The 21169-nt window shown below is 50.7% G+C and overlaps 1 protein-coding gene across 1 annotated transcript in view; it reads left to right on the top strand.

Moving 5' to 3' along the window:
* The window catches only part of HK1 (hexokinase 1), a 62253-nt gene that overhangs the window by 15306 nt on the left and 25778 nt on the right, over positions 1–21169 (top strand). The window contains exons 2-4 of the mRNA XM_059662504.1: positions 2835–2997; positions 12122–12270; positions 17221–17340. Of these exons, the coding sequence (XP_059518487.1) occupies positions 2835–2997; positions 12122–12270; positions 17221–17340 (432 nt within the window). The remainder of the gene's footprint in view (positions 1–2834; positions 2998–12121; positions 12271–17220; positions 17341–21169) is intronic.

Here is a 21169-nt window from a genome sequence, read left to right as displayed (position 1 = left end):
GGATTTGCTCCTGCTCACCCGTTCTCTACCCCATACACAGCTTGATCTATTCTGAACACAGATCTCATTGTGGATACTCATTCGAGTCACTCCACGGCTGCCATGCTTTGGGGTTAATCTAAATGTGTTTATGTGGCTTATAAAGCCCTGCATGGTTTAGCTCTTTCCAGTTGCCCCACTTACACTGTGTGCTGGATGCACATGGAGTTTATTTCTGTTCATTGCGCAAACCACCCTCCCTTGCCTTCAGCCTTCCCGCACGCTCTTGCTGTTCCTGGATGCACCCTGCCGTCACCCTCCCCAGAAGCCTTCTCTGGCGTGCACTCAGTAGACCCCCGTGTGCTCCTGTGGGTGCCATGTGGCAAGGACTGCTGATCCGGTGCTGCTGACCTTGGGGGCAGAACGGAGCATGTCTCTTCGTAGGGCTGTGGTTCTGGCCATTTCTAGCTCAGCGCTCGGTGGTTTCTGATTGCCCTTCTTTGCAGTACTTTGCCACGAAGGGGAAAGGAAAGGTGGGGGTGTGGTAGAAGAGATTGGCGGCGGGGCCAGGATTGTCTCTGGCCACGGAGGACCCTGGGGGACTTTGGCCAATGCCTTGATTGTCAGGGAGGCAGGAGCAGGCAGGGCCTGGGAGAGCACAGGCATAGAGACCAAAGCAAGAAGGCTGCCCAGGAGCAAAATAGGCAGAGGTGACCTGGGGCTGGAGACTCTGTGTCCTTGAATCAGGACATTTCCAGTCACCCTGAAAAGTGAGCGTGAGATGCCATTCGCAGAAGCAAATCAGAGTCAAGGCCTTTTCAGCCTCACTGGGTCATAAATCTGTCTCTCTGTGCACCAGGAGCCTTCTGTGTGCAAGGCTGCCTGCCAGGCACTGGGATACATGCAGAAAGCTGTGACCCAGGCTAGAGCTTGGGCAGACATCAGTGCTGAGGGAGGGGTTGTCTCTAGCCTGAGGGACTCGGGCATCCGCAGGAGGTGACATTTGATCTGAAGGTGGAAGGGTACGTGAGATTTGGGAAGCCCAGCACCTACCAGGAATGGCAGAGGTAGTTGGGCTGGAGTTCACGGAGCACGAGCCGCACCTACAGAGCACAGGTGCCTCGGACATGGGGAGGCATTGCAAGGCTTCGAGCGGGGGAATGAATTGACCAGTGTTGCAGTGTAAGAAGCTGAGTGTGGCAGGGTCTAAGAGGATTAATTGGAAGGTTGAGGGATTGAAAATGGAAAACTATTACAGTGAATGAATGAGTAATCAATCAGAAATCACTAATCCACGCATGCAGTTACCGAGGAGTGGCAAAAACATGAATGATGGCTCAAAATGACTTCTGGTGAACTCCATGCAGACAGGCACCATGAGGATAGGTATCGAGCCAAGAGCTAGGCACATAGTATGTGCCCAATAAATGCTTTTGGAGAGAATAAATGGGAAGAGACTATGAAGAAAGAACAACCAATGACAATCCAGGGAGCCTGAGGTGAGGAGCCTGGGAACCTTGAGGAACAGGGGGAACCAGGAGGAGGAGCAGGTTGGGTCAGTATATGGAATGACTTGGAAACTTGATCATATCAGCCCTGGTACACGGGCATGGAAGCCTGCGGGGCTGTTTCTATATCTTCTGGGGATGGTGGGGTTAAGGTCTCTGCTCTGGGCCTGCTGCCCCAGGTTCTGAAGGATTCCAGCCCTTTGGCCTGTTTCTACCTACTTAGAAATCACACCCAAGGAAACCCGTCAATACCACTGCCTTATCCTATATAATAAAAGCCTAATATGCTAAGTGCCCGGTCGTCTGGTCATCCATTCAACCAATCAAAGTGTAATATGCTAATGATATGCTAAGACTGCTCTATTGCTTGCGATGACGTGCACTGACTACCAGAGGGCAGACAGTCAACTGGTCAACCAGTTGCTATGACATGCACTGACCACCAGGGGGTAGATGCTCCAACTGGTACGTTAGCTTGCTGCTGGGGTCCAGCCAGAGCAAGATGGGCCGGACATGCCCTGGAGCCCTCCGCGGTCCCTCCCCGGCTGGCCAACCTCCCATGTTTCTCCCCAGCCCCAATTGTGCACTGGTGGGGTCCCTCGGCCTGGCCTGCGCCCTCTTGCAATCCAGGACCCCTCAGGGGATGTTGGAGAGCCGGTTTCGGTCTGATCCTGCAGGCCAGGCCGAGGGACCCTACAGGTGCATGAATTTGTGCACCGGGCCTCTAGTGTCAGTAATAATAGGTGATATTTATCAAACACTTTCTGTGTCTTTGGTGCTTTTCCATCTCATTTGATCGTACAACATTCTGTGAGTTAGGTCCTATTTATTGTCTTACTTTTTCAGCTGAGGTACCTGAAATTCACACACCTGCTAAGTGATCGGGCTGGGATTTGAACTCTAGGTTTCTGGCCCTGGAGCTCTCGTTCCTAACCTCTGTAGCACTTCCATTCACATGAGGATGAGCCAGCCACTTGTCAAAGAGGCAAGGGGTTGTGTGGAGGCTTAAGGCGCCTCTGACATGTCTTGTGGGAGGGGGGCTGTCAAAGGGCGGCTTCCATGTCATATTTGCGGCTTGCCAGGGACCTTGGAGGCATTTGGCTCAGTTTACAGGGGAGGCGTTAGGGCTCTGAGCATTTGCAAGCATGCCCCGAGTGACCTGGTTGATGGCATTTGATGACTTCCCATCTTGTGATGTGCCAGCATGGTTGGTCAAGTGCCCGTGGGAGCTGGATTATCTTGGACAGGTGGGCACCTCACCTGCCCTGTCCTCCCTCGTCAAACCTGAACTGGAATGCCCTTCCTCAGCCTTGGCCTCACTCTCCTTCCTTCTCATCCTTCCCCCAGATTGACAAGTATCTCTATGCCATGCGGCTCTCCGACGAAACTCTGATAGATATCATGACACGTTTCAAGAAGGAGATGAGGCATGGTCTTTCCCGGGATTTTAATCCGACAGCCACAGTCAAGATGTTGCCAACGTTTGTAAGGTCCACTCCTGATGGTTCAGGTGAGTCTCTCATCCAGAGATCGGCTCCAAGGGCTGAATGCTCTGTGAGACATCCTTCCAACTTCCATTTATTTGTTCGCTCATTTACTCATTCATTCACTTACCATTTCATCCATCTGTCTGTCCATCCATCCATCTCCCCTCCATACATTACCAATCCATCCATCCAACATAGGCCTACGGAGCATCTACCATGTGTCAGGCACTAGGGAGACCATGGTTGGACAAGGCTGACCTGCCCTCATTGGTCTGACTGTCTAGTACAGTGGTTCTCAACCTTCCTAATGCCGCGACCCTTTAATACAGTTCCTCATGTTGTGGTGACCCCCAACCATAAAATTATTTTCGTTGCTACTTCATAATTGTAATTTTGCTACTGTTATGAATTGTCATGTAAATATCTGATGTGCAGGATGTATTTTCATTGTTACAAATTGAACGTAATTAAAGCATAGCGATTAATCACAAAAACAATATGTAATTATGGGTTTTCCGATGGTCTTAGGTGACCCATGTGAAAGGGTCGTTCGACCCCCAAAGGGGTCGCGACCCACAGGTTGAGAACCTCTGGTCTAGTAGCTTGTGATAAGAAAGGGCTGTATTTGTGGATCTTACAGATGCTGTGTAAGATCTTAGAGATGCTTGTCTCCAGAACAGGAAAGGCTCCAGAAGAAAGGAAGAGTTCATTTTAGGAGCATCTCTCCATCAGGGCATCAGGCCTCCCTTCTAATAAGTAGCAATCCTAGTGACTGGTGGGCCTCAGACTCAGGGGAGATTCGAGTCCCCATCTGAACAAATCGTATAGATCTAAATCAAGGTAGCCCCCAAGCAGAGAAAGGCCAGGGGAGAGAGAATGGAAGAAAAAATTATCCTGTTGGTGTGTCTGTTGGTGTGGCTCATGCCCCACAGTGGGGAGCGGGGGTGGAGGGGGAGGGGGGTTCAGCCCCTGCACTTGGCAGGGTGGAGGCTGAGAGGGCACAGCCTGGCCTGCTCACGGAGCTGTTCTGTCCAGCCAACCCACCGTTACTAGTTTGCAGGGGCAGGTGCTGTTCCTGCCCAGTTTGGGCAGGCACCCCCTCTGAGCTGGGTTCTGTGCTCTAGGCTGGGACTCACCTGTATGTGAGAGAAGGAAGAAGGAAGTCAAGTCTCTCCTGGGGTTGTGAGTGCATGCCCTGAGAGTACGGCCCTCACTCCCTGCTCTGGAGGTTTGTGTAAAGCTGGGATTTGGGGCAGCTGGCATGCAGCCTGCAGAATGGATGTCAGGAGAACTGCAGCTGTTGCAGCTGATGTGCACAAAGGATGGGCAAGGGCAGGGCTGTGGGGAAGTCCTGCTCTGCCTGCAGCGGCCGTTAGAAGTCTGGATGGCTCCCGTGCTGAGGGAGAGCGTGTGCCCTGTGCCCCCGGCGGGCTGTGCTCCATGCACACACGTTGGCATTTGTATCCCTGATGGCTCTTGACTATTTCAAATCTCCTCCAGCTCCATCCTTTGGTTTTCCCTGAGGTCTCGGTTACTAGCAGTGTCGGGTTTTATTAACCGCCGAAGAGATTCTGGCCTCAGAGTGGCTGGACGGTGTTGTGCCCTGGGTTTTGTTCTGATGTCTCGGGGTTTGTAGTTCACTTCTGCTTTTTCCCAGCCCTGGATGGTACTCACATCTGGGAGCACTGAGCCTTTCCCGGCTTAGCTAGTGGAGCTCTGGAGTTCTGTAGGAGCGGTGCGGCTGTGTCTGCTGCCAGTTGAGAGAGGAGAGGCGGGGAATGGGTGGCCATGGCCCCTCTTTACTTGGAAGAGCTCAGAAGGCTACCTGATGTCTTCGGGGACCTGATTCTGTGTTATTGGCCCGAGACTAACACATCCAAGGAGCAGATGCCTGCCCTTCCTCCTGACCCCGCCCCCCCCCAGCCAGCTCCCCATCCTCAGACCGGATGTCAGCAGGGGTTCTCTCCCTCACCCTTCCCCAAATCATTCCCACTCGAGGGGCTCAGAGTGTGATCTAAGTACACTAGTAACCTAGCCATTTGCCCCATCAACTGCCCTTCAAAACAAGGCTCAGAATTCAGACTCATTTGGGAAAATCCGCATTCTGCAGCCCCGTCGTAGAGACGAATTCATAACAGACACCAGATGATACAGACTGTGACAGTCCTGTGGGAAAGAAACCAGCTTGCCTGGCTTACTTGCCTTTCCCCACACCTCTTTGATCTTTCCCCCCATATTTCATCTGTTTTTAGATAATTTTTTATTTGAATATCTCTGAAATCGTTAATGTATTGTACAATAATCGCATCTTATAGTTATTATCGGCAGCATTTTTTCTTCATCTTATGTGAAACAGGGATGTGTCTCACAATCAGTGGTGCCTTCAGTGTGATGACAGACGTGGTGCTAAGCCATGCTGGGAGGGGGGTCACTGTCCTAGGGTTTGTGGGACGGGAGCCGGGGGCCTGGGCCCCAAGACTCCTTTGGAGCCTCTTTCTTCTCCAGTGTGGATGGGGCCAGATGTTTAGGGCAGTTTCTTAGGAGCACAGACCGGTGCTAGGACCAGGCGAGCCCGGCTGGCTTGGCTCGGTGGTTAGAATGTCCGCCTGCCCACTGAAGGGTCAAGGATTCCATTCCTGGTCAGGGTTCCCCAGCCCTGGTAGGGGCTCATGCGGGAGACAGCCAATCAATGTGTCTCTCTCACATTGATGTTTCTATGTTTCTCTCTCTCTCCCCTCCCACTTCTCTCCCTCCCACTCTTTCTAAAAAAACCAATGGGAAAAACATCCTTAGGTTGAGGATTAAAAAACAAACAAAACAAACAAACAAAAAACAGGAGGAGAAGGAGGAGGTGAAACCAAAACCCTGAAGTGCCGGGACCCACCGTCCTGTGCCGAGGGTCTGGGTCTGCTGCCCCGCCCTCAGTGCCCTTCTCCTCCCACCCCACCCCTCACCCCGCTGCCTGTCTTTTGCCCCTGCTTTAGTGTCCAAGGCTGCCATAGGAAGTGCTGGTGGCTTTTCATAACGAGAACACACTGTTTCACAGTTCTGGAAGCTAGAAGTCCAAAGTCAAGGTGTCTGCAGGGCCAGGCTCCCGCTGAGACTCCGGGTCGGCTCGCCCTGGCCTCTTCTAGCTGCTGGTGCTGTTCTGGGTGTTTCTTGATTTGCACGGTGTCCACCAGCCTGCCTCGGCCATCACATGGTGCTCTCCCTGCGTGCCCTTCTTCACATGGCATTTCCTCTTCTGAGGGTACCAGTGAGGTGAGACCCACACTAATGACCTCATCCTAACCCGATTACTTCTGCAAAGAACCTGCGTCCACATAGGGCCATATTTCCAGGTATAAGAGTTGGGACTTGAGCAGTGCAACCACAGCACATCCTGTAGCGTTTCTCCTCTGGCCGTTCCTGATATTCACGGGTGGGTTCAGTTCAGGCGCCCTGGGGCCCACTCTCTTCGTGAAATGGCCCTCACAGCCCCACCCTGACGTTGACGTTGATGCCAAGGCCTCGGAGACCTGCCCCGAGTCCAGGCCCTGCCCTGAGTGTCAGATGTGCCTTCCCTTCCCCTCCCCTGCTCACTTAGCAACCAAGAACCAGCAGGTCCCTGGGAGCCATCAGAATGCTGGTCGTCTTCGTAGTAAACCATGGTGCCGTTCCCCTTCTGGGGTGTTAATTACTGCTTCAACGGCGTAATTAGTCAGCAACGGAATTAGTGGGAGTCCCAAACCACGGAAGGACAAATTGGACTCACCCCGTGGAGGTTTGCCCCTGCCCCTCCGGGGGTGATGCGACTTCCACGGAAAGGGAGACACAAACCTTCCTTTCCTGCGACCTTTCCCCCGGTGGACTGGGCTCAGAGTTTGGAAAAGCTACTTTTTTTTTTATAACTGTATCAGCCCATTACTATTATTATTTTTTTACCTTTGGACATTTTTTATGGGTAGTGGTTTTTCTTTAATTGATCTTCAATAATCTACACATTAAAAAAATTGTAAACCCTAAGGTGGCATTTAGCGGCTGCATATCCTTCCTGGAATAGGAACGGTACGGATCATAAATGAAAGAAGGGAGATGTTAAAGCCTTTTTACTCTGGTGACGTGGCTGAGCAGAAGTCTCCTTTCAAAGCTGCCCAGTCTCCCTCCAAAGACCCTGGTCATCAGTTTTATTTGTAAAACCTTTTCTTTTTTTCTCTCTCCTCATCTATCCTTAAGAATATTATAAATACCAATTGTAATTGAGGGTAAATTGCGTTGAATATTTCTTTGTTTTTGCTTCATGGTTCCTAGCACGCTCTATCCAAAAGGGTAATTTAAAAAATATTTGATTTGTGGTGCGGTCGCTGTTAATGCTTGTTCTTTCACTGTTAATTTTTTGAGCTCTCTATATACATAGTACTACTTTGTAGCCAAAGGGAGGAAAATATTTCCTTTCTTCTCATTTGGGCTGGACACTGATCTGTCTCTGACTCAGTTTCCGTATTTGAGTTTCCTTATCTTCCCATCTGTGAAATCTCTGGAATGTCCCAGAGTCCTAGTTGGTTTTTTACTCATCAAGTATCTGGATTGCACACAGGAGGGAAAGACAGCCTTCGTATGTCAGGTGCAGAATTAATTCAGTGAGCAAGGCAGAGGTAAGGCATTTCATGAAAGCGCGGTTTTTGTTTGCCCTGATCCCAGCGCAGGCCTGGGCTCAAGAGCGACATCTGTCCCGTGTTTGTTTTCTATTATTCGCTGGTAATAATGGCTGTCATTAGAGAGTGGAGAGTTGCCAGGGCCCTTCAGATGCGTTGTGTAACGAGCCTCCTCCAGAAGAGCCGTTCTCCGAGCTTCGGTGGAGATGGGAAATGTGGGAAGCAGTCGTAAGTAGGAGGCACCAGCAGCAGGAAGGAAGGCTGAGGCCCAAGATGTGAAGAGGAAGTTGGAGGAAAGCCCACCACTACAAAAAGAGGCTGAAAGGGAAAGGACAATAAATAAAACAAAAGCCGGGAACACTGGATTAATCTCTGGCTCCGCTGCTCCTCATCTGTGTGACCTCGGAGAAGTCAGCTAACTTTCTAAGCCTCCATTTCCTCATCTGTAAAATGGGCACGAGAATCCTTGCCCTACCTGCCCCAGGCTGTCAGGAGGATCAAGTAAAAGTGCTTTGGAAACAGCAAACCACCATAAGAGTTACAGTGAGCCGTTATCCTCCTCTTCATTATTCTAATGTAATAACTGACCGTGTACGAGTTTTGGGGAGGCCCTCCCAATCTATGGGACTAGTCAGAGGACCCCCTTGCCCCCACCAAGTGTGTATGTCTAACCTCGGAGGAAAGATTCAGAGGTTTTCAGAATTCACTGGCATCCTTGCGATGTTGTGGGCAGGAGAGGTGGATAAAGGGGGGCTGTCTCACCCGATCCCGATCCCCCGCAAAATGTGGCTGAGCCCACAGATGGATCTCTGGTGCCTCTGCAGTGGGCTGACTGGACACCACAGGTCCGAATCAGGGTGCCAACCTGAGGGAAAAGGGGGTGATAGGCCCCTTTGTTATGAGGCAAGTATTTGGTGGACTCGTTCCCTAATAAAGAATATTGAACTTGGGCCTGGGCTGGGTGGCTCACTTGGTTGGAGCATCGTCCCAGACACCAAAAAGGTTGCAGGTCTGATCTCTGGTCGGGACACATACCTAGGTTGTGGGTTCAATCCCCAGTCAGGGGGTGTAGGGGAGGCAACTGGTGAATGTTTCTCTCTCACATTGATGTTCCTCTCTCTCTCTCCCCCCCCCCCCCCTCTCTCTCTCTCCCTCTCTCTCTCTCTCTCAAAAATCAATACACATATCCTTGGGTGAGGATTTAAACAAAATGGAAAGAACTCTAACTCCGGTTTGTATAAGCAAAAGAGGCCTTTCCTGGTTCGTATGCCTGGGAAATCTCGTCGTAAGTTGGCTTCTGCCTAATATTCTTTCAGTCTCGTTGGCTTCTTGCGCAGGCCGCCTCTCCCTCAGCTGGAGACAGCCCTGCAGCCCCAGCCGACTCCTCACCTCAGAGCTGGCCATCCCAGGGATGGTCTTGCAGAGGGTGACGACTGGCTGGCATGGGTCATGTGCCCACCCCGAACCAATCCTTGTGGCAAGATGGGTGACTCTGGTTGCTCCTGGGTCACACACTGGCCCCCTGGAGCTGGGGGGGGCGGTGGTCAGCACTACCCCAACTTCAGCTATAAGACAGGAAGGGAGTTGTCTAAAGAGATGCTAGACAGGCAGTAAAGTTGACCCGATAGCATGTTGCCCTTACCGGAAGTCATTCCTTGTCCTTTGCGTGGCCGAGAATGGGGCTGAGCAGACGGTGTGTCTGACCCAGGCTGTTCTTACTGAACCAGCAGCAAACCTTGCTGATGGCCTGCTATGTGCAGGACTCAGAACTGGGGCGGGAGGGAAGCATGTTAAATTGGCCTTTCTTTCAGGTTGCTTATCATCCAACTAAGGAAAATAGGACATACACCCATAAAAAACAATGAGCATCACAGCATTTACAAGAATACGAGTGACTAAGAAAGGGAGGGGCCCTGGCCTCGCCACAGGTGTGACCACGAGCAGGTCATTCGGCTGGTTTGGTTGGAGCTTCCTAACCCATAAACTGAGAAAGGGAGTTAATGTTTGTCCCCTGTTTCCTGCGCTGCAAATGTGATTTATAGAAGAGGTGCCAACTGCCGTTTCTTTGAGCACAAACACGCCCTGGGATGAGGGTCGCTGCTCAGGGAAGGACCAGGAGCTGCGCTGGGCTGACAGTGACCCTTTGGGAACTGCCTCCAGGGAAAGCCCCCCGCACGTCATCCATCCCCACCTCCAGGGGTGGAGTGTCCAGTATTTGGCCTTGTCCTGACATCTCAAGGCCACCCTTTCTGACCCAACTCCCCAGGACCCCGCTGACCTGTGCTGGTGAGAACACAGAGCAGCAGAGAGCTGGGGTGGACAGGCCATCGGCTGGGACGCAGGGGAGGGGTCTGCAGAGCTGCAGAAGTGCGGGCCAGCCCCACACACCCTAAGGCCAGTTCCTCCTGGGTCATAGGTGGCTACGGTCATGTTCACTCACCTTGAGAACCGTTAGGCCTGGGTCCTGGAAAGGTACTGTGTGAAACCTGACCCCTTCCTGCGTGAAGGGCGGAAAGCTCTTACCTGCTGTCAACACTGGCACCATTAAGCAGGTTCCACCTCCATCACCTGGGACTTGAGCACAAGAACTTGTGTTTCCTTAGGCCTTTTAGTCGACTGAAAATGAGACTTTTCACCAGGCTGGCAAACAAAAAATTCCTGATGCTATTTTTTTTAAAGTTATGATGACGAGCCAGTGTAAAACATGAAAAAATATATAAACATTAAAGCAGTGAATTGATTTTTAAAATATTGAAACAAAATAAAAACATTCATAATTTTATCCTAGCATGGTGTTCACTTTTGTGCCTGTGACTTCCCTATGCACAAGTGGTTTATAGTTGTTTACCAGACCGAATTTTCATGATCTGCACTAAAGAACAAAGAAAATGATGCTGGGATATCTATCCACATACAAAAGAATGAAGTGGGACCTTTACCTCATATCATATAAAAAATTAACTTACAAGTTATGATGAGCTAAAACTGTAAAACTCTTAGAAGGAAATAGAGGTGTGAATCTTTGTGACCTTGGCTTTGGCAATGGCTTCATAGAGAATGACACCCACATCACAAACAGCAAAAGAAAAAATAAGTTGTATTTCATCAAAATTAAAACCTTTTATGCTTTAAAAGTTTGTGCCCTGACCAGGAATTGAACTGTGACTTGGTTCATAGGTTGATGCTCAACCACTGAACCACGGTGGCTAGGAAAATGAACAGATTTTAACTGATTTTGGGGGAGCATGTGTGGGGGTAACGAATGAGAAATAAGGTCATGTTTGGTGGTGGCTTACTGTTTGGAATCCTGCCCATGGCTACCACCCTGGGTGCTGTATGGTGGTCTCGGCGTACAGTCCATCATCGTTCTCTGTTCTGCTGAGGCCACCCCAGTTCTTGCACACATTGGTCCTGAGGAATGCAACGATGTCAGGCCAGTTTACTCTTAGGTGATCAACTGGGACTTCTGTTAAAAACATCCGTTGGTGGAAACAACCCAAGTGGCCACCGACAGAGGAATGGATGAACAAAATGTGATATGTACACACAATATCATCCAGCCTCAAAAGGACTGAAGTACTGACACATGCTACAACATGGATGAGCCTTTGAGTTCTTATACAAAATGAAATAAGTTAGACTCCAAAGGACAAATATTATGATTTCACTTATATGAAATATCTAGAATAGGCAAGTTTATAGAGACAGAGAGTAGAATAGAGGCTACCAGGGACTAGAGGGAGGGGAAATGGAGAGTTATTGCTTAATGGTTATAGAGTTTCTGTTTGGGGTGATAAAAAGTTTTGGAAATAGATAGTGGTGGTGATTGCAGAACATTGGGAGTATACTGAATTGTACACTTAAAAATGGTTGCAAAATGGTAAGTTTTATGTATATATCTATACATATGTTTTTTTAATATATTTTTATTGATTTAAGAGAGGAAGGGGGAGGAGAGAGAGAGAGAGAGAGAGAGAGAGAGAGAGAGAGAGAGAGAGAGAGAAACATCACTGATGAGAGAGAATCATGGATCTGCTGCCTCCTGCACGCCCCACTCTGGGGATCAAGCCCACAACTTGGCATTGTATCCTGACCGGGAATTGAACCGTGACCGCCTGATTCATAGGTCCATGCTCAACCACTGAGCCACTCTGGCCAGGCCAAATTTTATGTACATTTTACCACAATAATAATAATAAAAAATTCCCCTGGGGAATAAATGGAGCTCTGGCCTCGCTGTAGTCCTGTCTGACCTGACATGGGAGGAACCCAAGTTATGCGATGACCTCAGAGGTGGGGTTTCGCTGAGTTGAAATGCTAGTTTTATTTTTCATGTAGGCCAGGAGTTAGGGAAAGATGGGGTGGGACTTTGTACTTAGTGGGCATTTTCAGGGTGCCTGGCCGGAAGTGCTGGGCCTCCGGGAGGGGATGGTCGGACCCCAGGACAAGTGGCAGAGTGTGGGGCCTTCGTAAAACCTGAATCTGACTCAATACCTGCTTTCTCCCCGAACAGAAAAGGGAGATTTCATTGCCCTGGACCTTGGTGGGTCTTACTTTCGAATTCTGCGGGTGCAAGTGAGCCTAGAGAAGAACCAGAATGTTCACATGGAGTCCGAGGTGTATGACACGCCGGAGAACATCATGCACGGCAGCGGAAGCCAGGTGGGTCCCCGGGGACCAGACCCCACAGCACCGGTGTCCTGAGCTCCAGGAAGGAGCCCGTCGTCGATGCATGTGGAGGGGGCCTCCTGGGGGAAGCTGTGACCTCCCGAAGAGACCCGCTGCCTGGGGACACTGGTGGATGGGGCTCCAGGGACTGTCACAGGCGGGGTTGTAAAGAGGGAGACCCAGCAGCTCTGTTGGATAAAGGCATTCATTCCCCGAGGATCCTGGGGCTCGTTCCTCAGCACAGGTTTAGCAGAGCCCTTGGCTCAAAACACCCCTTCCTAATCATTGGCCTCCTCACCCACCTCACCGCCGAGGGTGTGGCTGGCACCTATGAGGCAGCAGGAATTTTAGTTTGCAGCCCCGGGACTAATCAAGGGATCCTGGCCACCTGATTTAATGGCCTCCTGGGAGTCCTGGGCACAAAGAGCAAATCGGGCAGGGCCTTAAGTGGAAAATCACCGTCCCCTCCTCTCTCACTTGGTACCAGAGCCCCACCCGCTTCAGGGCCCCCCCCTCCCCTTGCAAGGGGCTACCTGCCTTTGCTGGCCGGGGGGCCATGGCCATGCTTGTGCTCATGCTCAGAAGGACCCATCCACCCCTCTCCTGCCCGTCTGGTTGCAGTGAGTGGCGGGTCCCTGGCTGAGGACGCTGTGGTCAGGGTTCAGGCAGTCCCTGGTCAGGTTTTCAGCCACGTCTGCGTCCTGTAAGCCCCTACCCCTATGGATACTCTGGCTCCTCCAGTTTGTAGCTTGCCTCCTGGGTCATGGCTGCCATCCAAGGTACGGACTCAGAGATCGCCAAATATTTGCTTGAGGGAGGGTGTGTTCACACTAAGGCCCATGACTAATTTCTCCAGAAAACCCATTTGCTCTGGGCTAGACTCTGACATGAGGCCCAGCAGCCACCTCCTCTTGGCTCCACTCTGTTCCTAAATTAACATGAGTGGGACTGGAGCAAGCACTCTGCCTTTTTTGAGAAAAGGGGTAAGCCTGGCCTTTCACCTGCTTCTGAGGGTTTTGGTTAAGAGCTCTTCAGGCCGTGACACTGTCATTGGAGCAGATGAACCGCCAGTGGTTCAGGCAGCCACCGAAATGGGTTGTCTCGCTCATGCATGGCCCTGCCCCGAGGTGTCCCCGCTTAGAAACCGGCCCATTCATCCGGCGCGTGTGCGCGAACCCTGCCAGCTGGTAGGGCTCTTAGCCCTGCCCCGTGGTTGCTGCATTGCTCCTCCTCGCAGTGGCTAGCAGGCTTGGGTTGGCATCCTTGCTCTTTCCATTTAGCAACAAGTACTGACCTGGCACACTCTATTCTCATGGTCCTTGCGTTGTGCCATCTCTGCCTGCTGCCTTCACCCCTGGGACTGTCCCCCTGTGCTACGACATTCCTGTGTGCTTTGGCAGGGTTTGCAAATTAAGGGGTGTCTGTCCCACAGGTACGTACTGGCCATGTTCACTTCCTTTTTAAAAAAAAAATATTTTTTCTTTATTTTAGAGAGAGAGGAAGGGAGGGGGAGAGAAATACTAATGATGAGAGAGAAACATTGATCAGCTGCCTCCTGTATGCTCCCTACTGGGGATTGAGCCCACAACCTGGGCATGTGCCCTGACTGGGAATTGAACCGTTGACCTTTTGGTTCATGGGTTGATGCTCAACCACTGAGCCGCACCAGCTGGGCCATAGTGACTTCCTTCTGACTGTTGCCCCTGGGACCTCGTTTTTGCCAGCCTCTTTCCCCATCTTCTCAGCCCCAGGTTCACTTTCTTTCCTGCTGTCTGTTTTCTCCTCTGCCCTTTTGAACCGGTCTGCAAAGAAGGAAGATGATGATGATGATGATAACGATGATGATGTAGTATTATAGTAAATACATAGTGTTTGTTATATATAAGTCACTAATGTAAGCATTTAATATGGATTAACTAAGTTAATCATCACAACAACCCTCTTGGATAGGCATTACTATTCCCATTTCACAGATGAGAAAATTGAGGCTTGATGTTAAGTAACCAGCCCTTTGGGGCTCACAGCTGATAAGTGGTAGAGCTGGGATTTGAACCCAGGCAGTCTGGCTCCAGATGTGACACTTTTACCAACATGGAACACTCTTAGTCCGGGCTTTGCCTTTGTCTTGTTTTTATTTATTTAAAAGTTTTTTGGTGGTGAGGAAATGTGAGGGCTGTGGGCAAGGCGGTCAAGTCCAGGGGATGAGGGAGAAGGTTGCCAGCTGATAAATAGGGAGGACACAGGAACCTCTGTTGCAGAAGTTTGGTGTGAAGTTAGACATAACTACTGGTGGCCCATTTTTCTGAGATCTCGTATTGACCTGTAGAGTATTCTGGAAAACTAAGGGCTTTGTTTTGCCCACGAAGCAACTCAGACTCATGGACTCTGAACAGTGCCGAATTCTGGGCGTTGTGATAACATCTTTTGAAATGTGTTGCGAATTCTTAATATATTTGTAAACCATTTGCTTGAAATAATATTGAACGTACAGAAAAGTTTTCAGATAAGCACAAAGAATTCCCATATAGCCCTTGGTCCAGACTTCCCAATTCTAACCATTTGGTCTAACCTCCCCTTTCTCTTTCTACACACAACGGTATCTCTAATTTTGATGCAATTGTAAGCTTTAATTTTGGAAGCATACATGCAGCCATAAAGCATCACTTCATTTAGGGAGTTTTGAATAAGAAGTGTTTAGGTATTTTCAGTGATAGTTTGCCATCTTTGTCAGAGGAACTGAGTCTGTGTGTGGGGACTTTTAAAATAACTAGCATGTTGTCAGAAAAGAGAAAAATGTTTTTCCGACTCTGAGTGCAGAGAAGCCTTCCCTGGTTGGTCCCAGACATAGTTCGCCTGAGATGGGGTGGCTTCCTGTCTCCTGGAGCCCCTGGATTGTGGACAGTTCACAAATATGGCGTTTCCTTCGTAGCAGAGCACTTTGGGTGGTTATGTTTGGCTTGTTTGTGGGGGGGCTGGTTAGTGCACCCCGCTCATGTGAATCCGCTCTGCAGCCCGCCGGCCTTCTCTGTGCGTGCGGATGATGGGGGGAGGACGGCGGGGGAGGGGGGTGGACTTAGCAGTGGGCTTATAGCTCTCGGATGTAGGTCACAGGGAGCTTAGCCGAGCCTCGGGGGAAGGTGGCCACGTGTCTCCTCGCCGGGGCTGCCGGCGGCAGGCGTAGCCCGAGTCCCAGTGACCTGGGGACAGGGGCTCCTGCCTCCAAGCTGACAGGCTTTCTTTGCCCTGGCAGATAAGTCAGACGTTAGGCTGGGCCTGGGACATCTGGGGGAAGATAGAGGTGGGAATGGTGACTTCTGGTCCCCTCTCAAGGGTACCCTGCAGGGAAAGCCTTCCGGCAGACGGCCTTGTCTGGGAGCAGGCCCCGTCTGCTGCCTGTGCCTGCGTGGCGCGGCCTTGCCGCCTTCTGGGCTTCGAGAAGCTCCGCAGTTGTGTCGGTTTCATACAGAAGGGAGGCCTGGTGCTATGACGGCATGTGAAGAAGAGGGGGCGGGGTAATACCTGGACGGTGGAGTGTAGGGTTAAGGAAAAGGGGAGTTCTTAGTTCAACTAAGGACTCGGCCAGGACACATATGAAACTATATTCGGCTCTGGGTACATTTCAGAGAGGAAGGGGGTATTAGATCCAAAAAGATTGCCTTGATGGTGGTGAGCCGCCACCACTGACAGTCTCTGTTCCGAGGCTCGGGCAGTGGTGGCGAACCTCTGACACGCGTGTCAGAGGTGACACGCGAACTCATATTTTTGGTTGATTTTTCTTTGGTAAATGCCATTTAAATATATAAAATAAATATCAAAAATATACATCTTTGTTTTACTATGGTTGCAAATATCAAAACATTTCTATATGTGACACGGCACCAGAGTTAAGTTAGGGTTTTTCAAAATGCTGACACGCCGAGTTCAAAAGGTTCGCCGTCACTGGTCTAGGGAAACAGTGCTCAGGCCTCTTTGTAGTCTATCCTACGACGTGTGTGCATATCCCAGGCAGCGTGTGGTGGAGCAGGTGAGCTTACACCGCAATCCACTAAGTATGGTCTCTTCACCCCTTAGAATACTATGCAGCCAGGAGAATGAACAGTGTACAAAGGCACACAGCAGGTGGGGGACTCACACACGTAACAGAGCGAAAGAGACATCCCCGGGAGGCAGTGTCATTCCGTTCACGCGTGGCCGACAGGCAGGGCCAGTGGGAGTCAGGGTGGCTGGCGGTTGCCCTCGTGGGGCTGGTGGTGGCAGCTGTGCCTGGAGGGGACACAAGGGGGTGTCTGTGTGCTGATAGCTTGTGTTTCTTGATCTTTTTGGATCTAATACCTGGTGACACAGGTGGATACAGCTTGTGAGAACCCGGTGAACTCTGCACTTAGGGCGTGGGCACTCTTTTTGGCATGTCCATCACACTTCAGGAAAAAGTGAAAATACGGCAGTCTGAAGATTGCTAAACCACTCAAGTGCGCTACAACCGTGGGACTGCTCGCGGAGCTTCTGGAATTTGCAGATTGAGGTAGACAGATAGAGGCCTCTGGGGCGATGGCGACGGAGTAATGACTTCTGAGAGGGGCCAGGCGGCCACTCCACCGGGGTGGCTGATGGAGACCGTGTGACATGGAGGGATGAGCTGATTTTCTATTATTTTTAATTAAAAAAATTAAATTATGATTTTTAATATTTAAAATATTTTTTCTATTTTAAATGTCCTCGATACCCTGATAATACCTCTTAGGGATTGCTAAGAGGGCAGGTCTGTTTGAAGGGTTTGACATGCTCCCTCAGCCGTGCTGGCCCCCAGGGCAGGCTGTGTTAAGGGTCTTGTCTCTGCCGGTCACACTCACTGTGGCTTTTCAAGCAGGGCCTCCGGGTGCCGTGTCGTTCAGGTTTTTCCTGAACTGCTTTTCTCCCTCCTGACTGCTCTCCTGCTTTCCCCAGCTTTTTGACCATGTCGCTGAGTGCCTGGGAGACTTCATGGAGAAAAAAAAAATCAAGGACAAGAAATTACCTGTGGGACTCACATTTTCTTTCCCTTGTCGGCAGTCCAGAATAGATGAGGTAAGTTCATTCTGGGGTCCCAGGCTCTCGAGGGAAGCCCCAGGGGGCAAAAGCTCACGAACCCCTTTTCTTGACTACCTTTCCCTTTTGTTTATGGGATGGTCTGCGTGCCACATATACGTGTGTGTGTGTGTGTGTGTGTGTGTGTGTGTGTGTGTGTACAGACAGATCTCAGGTTACGTTGGACTCGATGTACATCGTTTCGTGGTTACGTCGCCATCTCCCATTTATTTATAAAAAAAAAAAGTTCCATCATTTTGACGTGTGTACATATGTGCTTTATGTTTTTTATTATTTATTTACCACAAGTGAAGGTCAGGAATTATTATCTTTCTTTTAAATTGTTTTTACTGTTTCACTTCATTCCTGCTGTGTCTGTGCTCCATGTGAGTGACGTAGGTGCTTATGTAGGTGGGTTCCGACTTACGGCGAGAATTGCGTCACGTTGCGCCCTGTTCGACGTAACCTGAGATCCTACTGCATATATATATGTGTATATATATATATATATATTTTTTTTTTTTTTTAAATTGATTTTAGAGAAGGGGGGGGAGAGATAAACATTGATGAGAGGCAACCATTGATTAACTGCCTCCTGCACGCCCCCTACTGCAGATTGAGCTGGTAACCCAGGCATGTGCCCTGACTGGGAATCGAGCCATCGACCCCTTGGTGCATGGGACAGCGCTCAACCAACTGAGCCACACTGGCCAGGCTGCATGTCTTATATTTTTTTAGAAACTCTGTAGACATGACCATGAGGTGATGACATTTGTGGCCATGAGGTAGAGAGAACCATGTGTTAAAGTCAGGTAAGTGAAGGTTAAAAAGTAGGCTCAGTGATGGAGAGAGGTTGGGAAGCACTTGGTCAGAGTTGCAGGATGTGGTGTTTGTTTACCGGGAAGCCATCCTCATTGCGCGCCTCTGGTCAGGATGCCACCCCCACAGCATCTGCTGGTCGCCGCGCCTCCCCGAGAGGCCCTTGCTTCTCCTTTGGACCTCCCGGTGCTAGGCACCCACCTTCCTGTGTGTCACTTGTTCATTCACTGGTTCAGCAGGGATGCACTCAGACATTCCGTGTGACAGCACTGTGCCGTGGAGTGTGGCAGGAATATACATTAAATAGTTGTCACCTTGCTCCTTTTCTACATAGAGAGACAGAAAAACCACACACACACACACACACACACACACACACACACAGAGAACCACCTGTGAATAGACTGGTAACAGGAACTCTGAGAGTTAACATCACTGGGGGTCCATCAGGTGCTGGGCTCTGTTCTAATGTGTCCTTGGCAGTTAACACACACACCCAGGAGCGAAGTGCTTCTGATCCCCACTTTACAGATGAGGAAATTGAGGCTCAGCGGGGTTAGGAACCTGCCCTCGGCCGTCCAACCAGGAAGCAGCCGAGCCTGTGCTGGTGACCAGCCCGCTGTTCTGCAGAGCAGGCACTTGGGGCCCAGGCACCTCCACATGTCTGGGCAGCATCCCTTTTCCGTCGGGTAGGCGCCCTCTCCCAGGCTCTGCTTCATGCCGCTGGGCCCTTCCACCTGCATAGTGTGTGTAATCATGTGATGTCAGCAACAAGCGGCCTGAGAGTTCAGTAGGCCAAGCCCCTCAACAAGGTCACAGGGCTTATTAACAGCAGATCTAGGACCAGAATCCCAGGCCCCACCTCCCATCCGGTGGCCTCAGCCCACACACTCACACGCACACTCACATGCACACACACACACTCACACGCACACACACTCACATGCGCACACACACTCACACACACATGCACACACACATACACATTCACATATGCACACACACACATACACACACTCACATGCACACACACACTCACGCGCACACACACGCTCACGCGCACACACACACTCACATGCACACACACATACACACATTCACATATGCACACACACATTCACACACTCACATGCACACATACACATGCGCGCACACACATGCACACACACTCGCACACATACATACACACATATACACATTCACATATGCACACACACACATTCACACACACACTCACATGCACACATACACACACTCACACGCGCACACACACACACTCACATGCACACACACATACATATGCACACACACATTCACATACACACACATACACGCACACTCACATGCACACATACACACTCATACACACATTCACACATGCACACACACATTCACACACACACTCACACACATGCAAAGGCCTCTGGGATGTTGCCGTCTCCTCTCTCTCTCTCTCTCTCTGGTATCTGATATTGCTACTCCTCCAAGGCGTTCAGATCACTTTGACCTCTGGGGTGTCTTCCCAAACCTTTCACAAAGGCTGTTGTCAGTACCACATGTCACTGAGACGTGACAGTCACCTCCCTGGGCAGAGACAGTGTGGGACACCCCTTCCCCACCGGGAGGGGAGGGACTGAAGCCACTGTGCTCGATGTCGCTCATGCTTTAGCAGCTACTGACCGAGCGCCATCCCTGTGCCGGCTGGGCTAGGCCCTCGGAGAGTCCGCGAGCAGAGGGTCTGGCCTGCCCCCAGAAGGGACAGTCTTCCAGGAAAGAAGGCGTCACTGGCCACGCGATCCTCGCCAGGTGGGGCAGATAAGCCTGGCAGAAGGGCATTGTGGGCAGAGAAGGAGCCAAAGGCAGCGGCCCCATCGCAGGCCTGGACCCCGCCTGGCAGGGCTTCCTCAGCTGGGCTGCCACCTGCCAGGACCCGAGTGGATTGCAGGCTCTGATTACAAGGCTGCCCGGGACTTCGAGATGGTCCGAATCTAGCCCGGCCGCCTTACTCCACAGACAGCACAGTGGCCCAGAGTCACTGCCCACCAGGAAATGGGCAGACTTGGGGGAACAGGACCCGGTCTCCTGGCTTCCAGCCTCATGTTCTTTCCGCAATACCATGTCCTCGGAGTCTGTTTTTTGGGGGGAAGGGGGGGCAGTGAGGGGAAGAACACGTTGTCCAGGGGCTTTTGCAGTGCCTGGTTTAGGTGCGGGCTGCTGCTGAGCAAAGAACCACAAATTATCCCCAGTCCTCGCCCTTCCGCACATCCTACGGGCCGTGTGGCTCTCACAGTGAGTAGGGCAGCCCATGCCACACAGACCCCCGCCCCCCTGCCCCTCTGGCTGACGGGCCTGAACAGCAGCTCTTCCCAGCCCTGCCACGTGACTTACAGTGATTTTCTCCATTCAGAGAAAAACAGTCAATGGAACAGTCATTTTTCTTTTCTAGTATCTGATTTTTTTAAAATACAAAAGCAATTTGTAAAACGATTGAAGTAATATGAAGAGGTAAAGCAAAAAGTAAAACTCCTACCATTCCATGTTCCCAAGGAAATAACCACTGGATGTTTATCCTCCTTGAGGTTTCTCCATGAATGTACACACAGAAATGGGTCATATTGTAGAAATAGTGGGGTCGTTGCTTTCCAATGGGAGTTAAGGTCCAAAGTTGGGAAAGAGACATAAGTTATATCCACATTTTCCTTAAATCTCCAGCACCTGCCTCTTTGAGCTCATTCGCCAAGAGTTACCGTAGCATTTTCTCTTCTCAGTTTGGCTCTGGCTTTCTTTCCTTGGGGCTGTGGAAGGGTGACCCAGTAGTAACTGGATTTCCCTTATTCACTTTTTGAAGGACGCCTGGCTGTGCCGTTGACGTCCAGTTGTAGCAGAGGAATCCCCCGGGTGGAAGGGTGAACAGGAAAGGGGACAGTCTGGTCCTGTTACCCGGTGTGTCTGGAGCCGGCCACCTGGTCCCTCTGGGCCTCGGCTTTGTCACTGTCCTGAGCAGAGTCCC

The sequence above is a fragment of the Myotis daubentonii genome, chromosome 13 (genome assembly GCF_963259705.1).
Source record: "Myotis daubentonii chromosome 13, mMyoDau2.1, whole genome shotgun sequence".
Lineage (NCBI taxonomy): Eukaryota > Metazoa > Chordata > Mammalia > Chiroptera > Vespertilionidae > Myotis > Myotis daubentonii.
The sequence above is the reverse complement of the archived record's forward strand: the minus strand, read 5'-3'. Positions and strand labels throughout refer to the sequence as shown.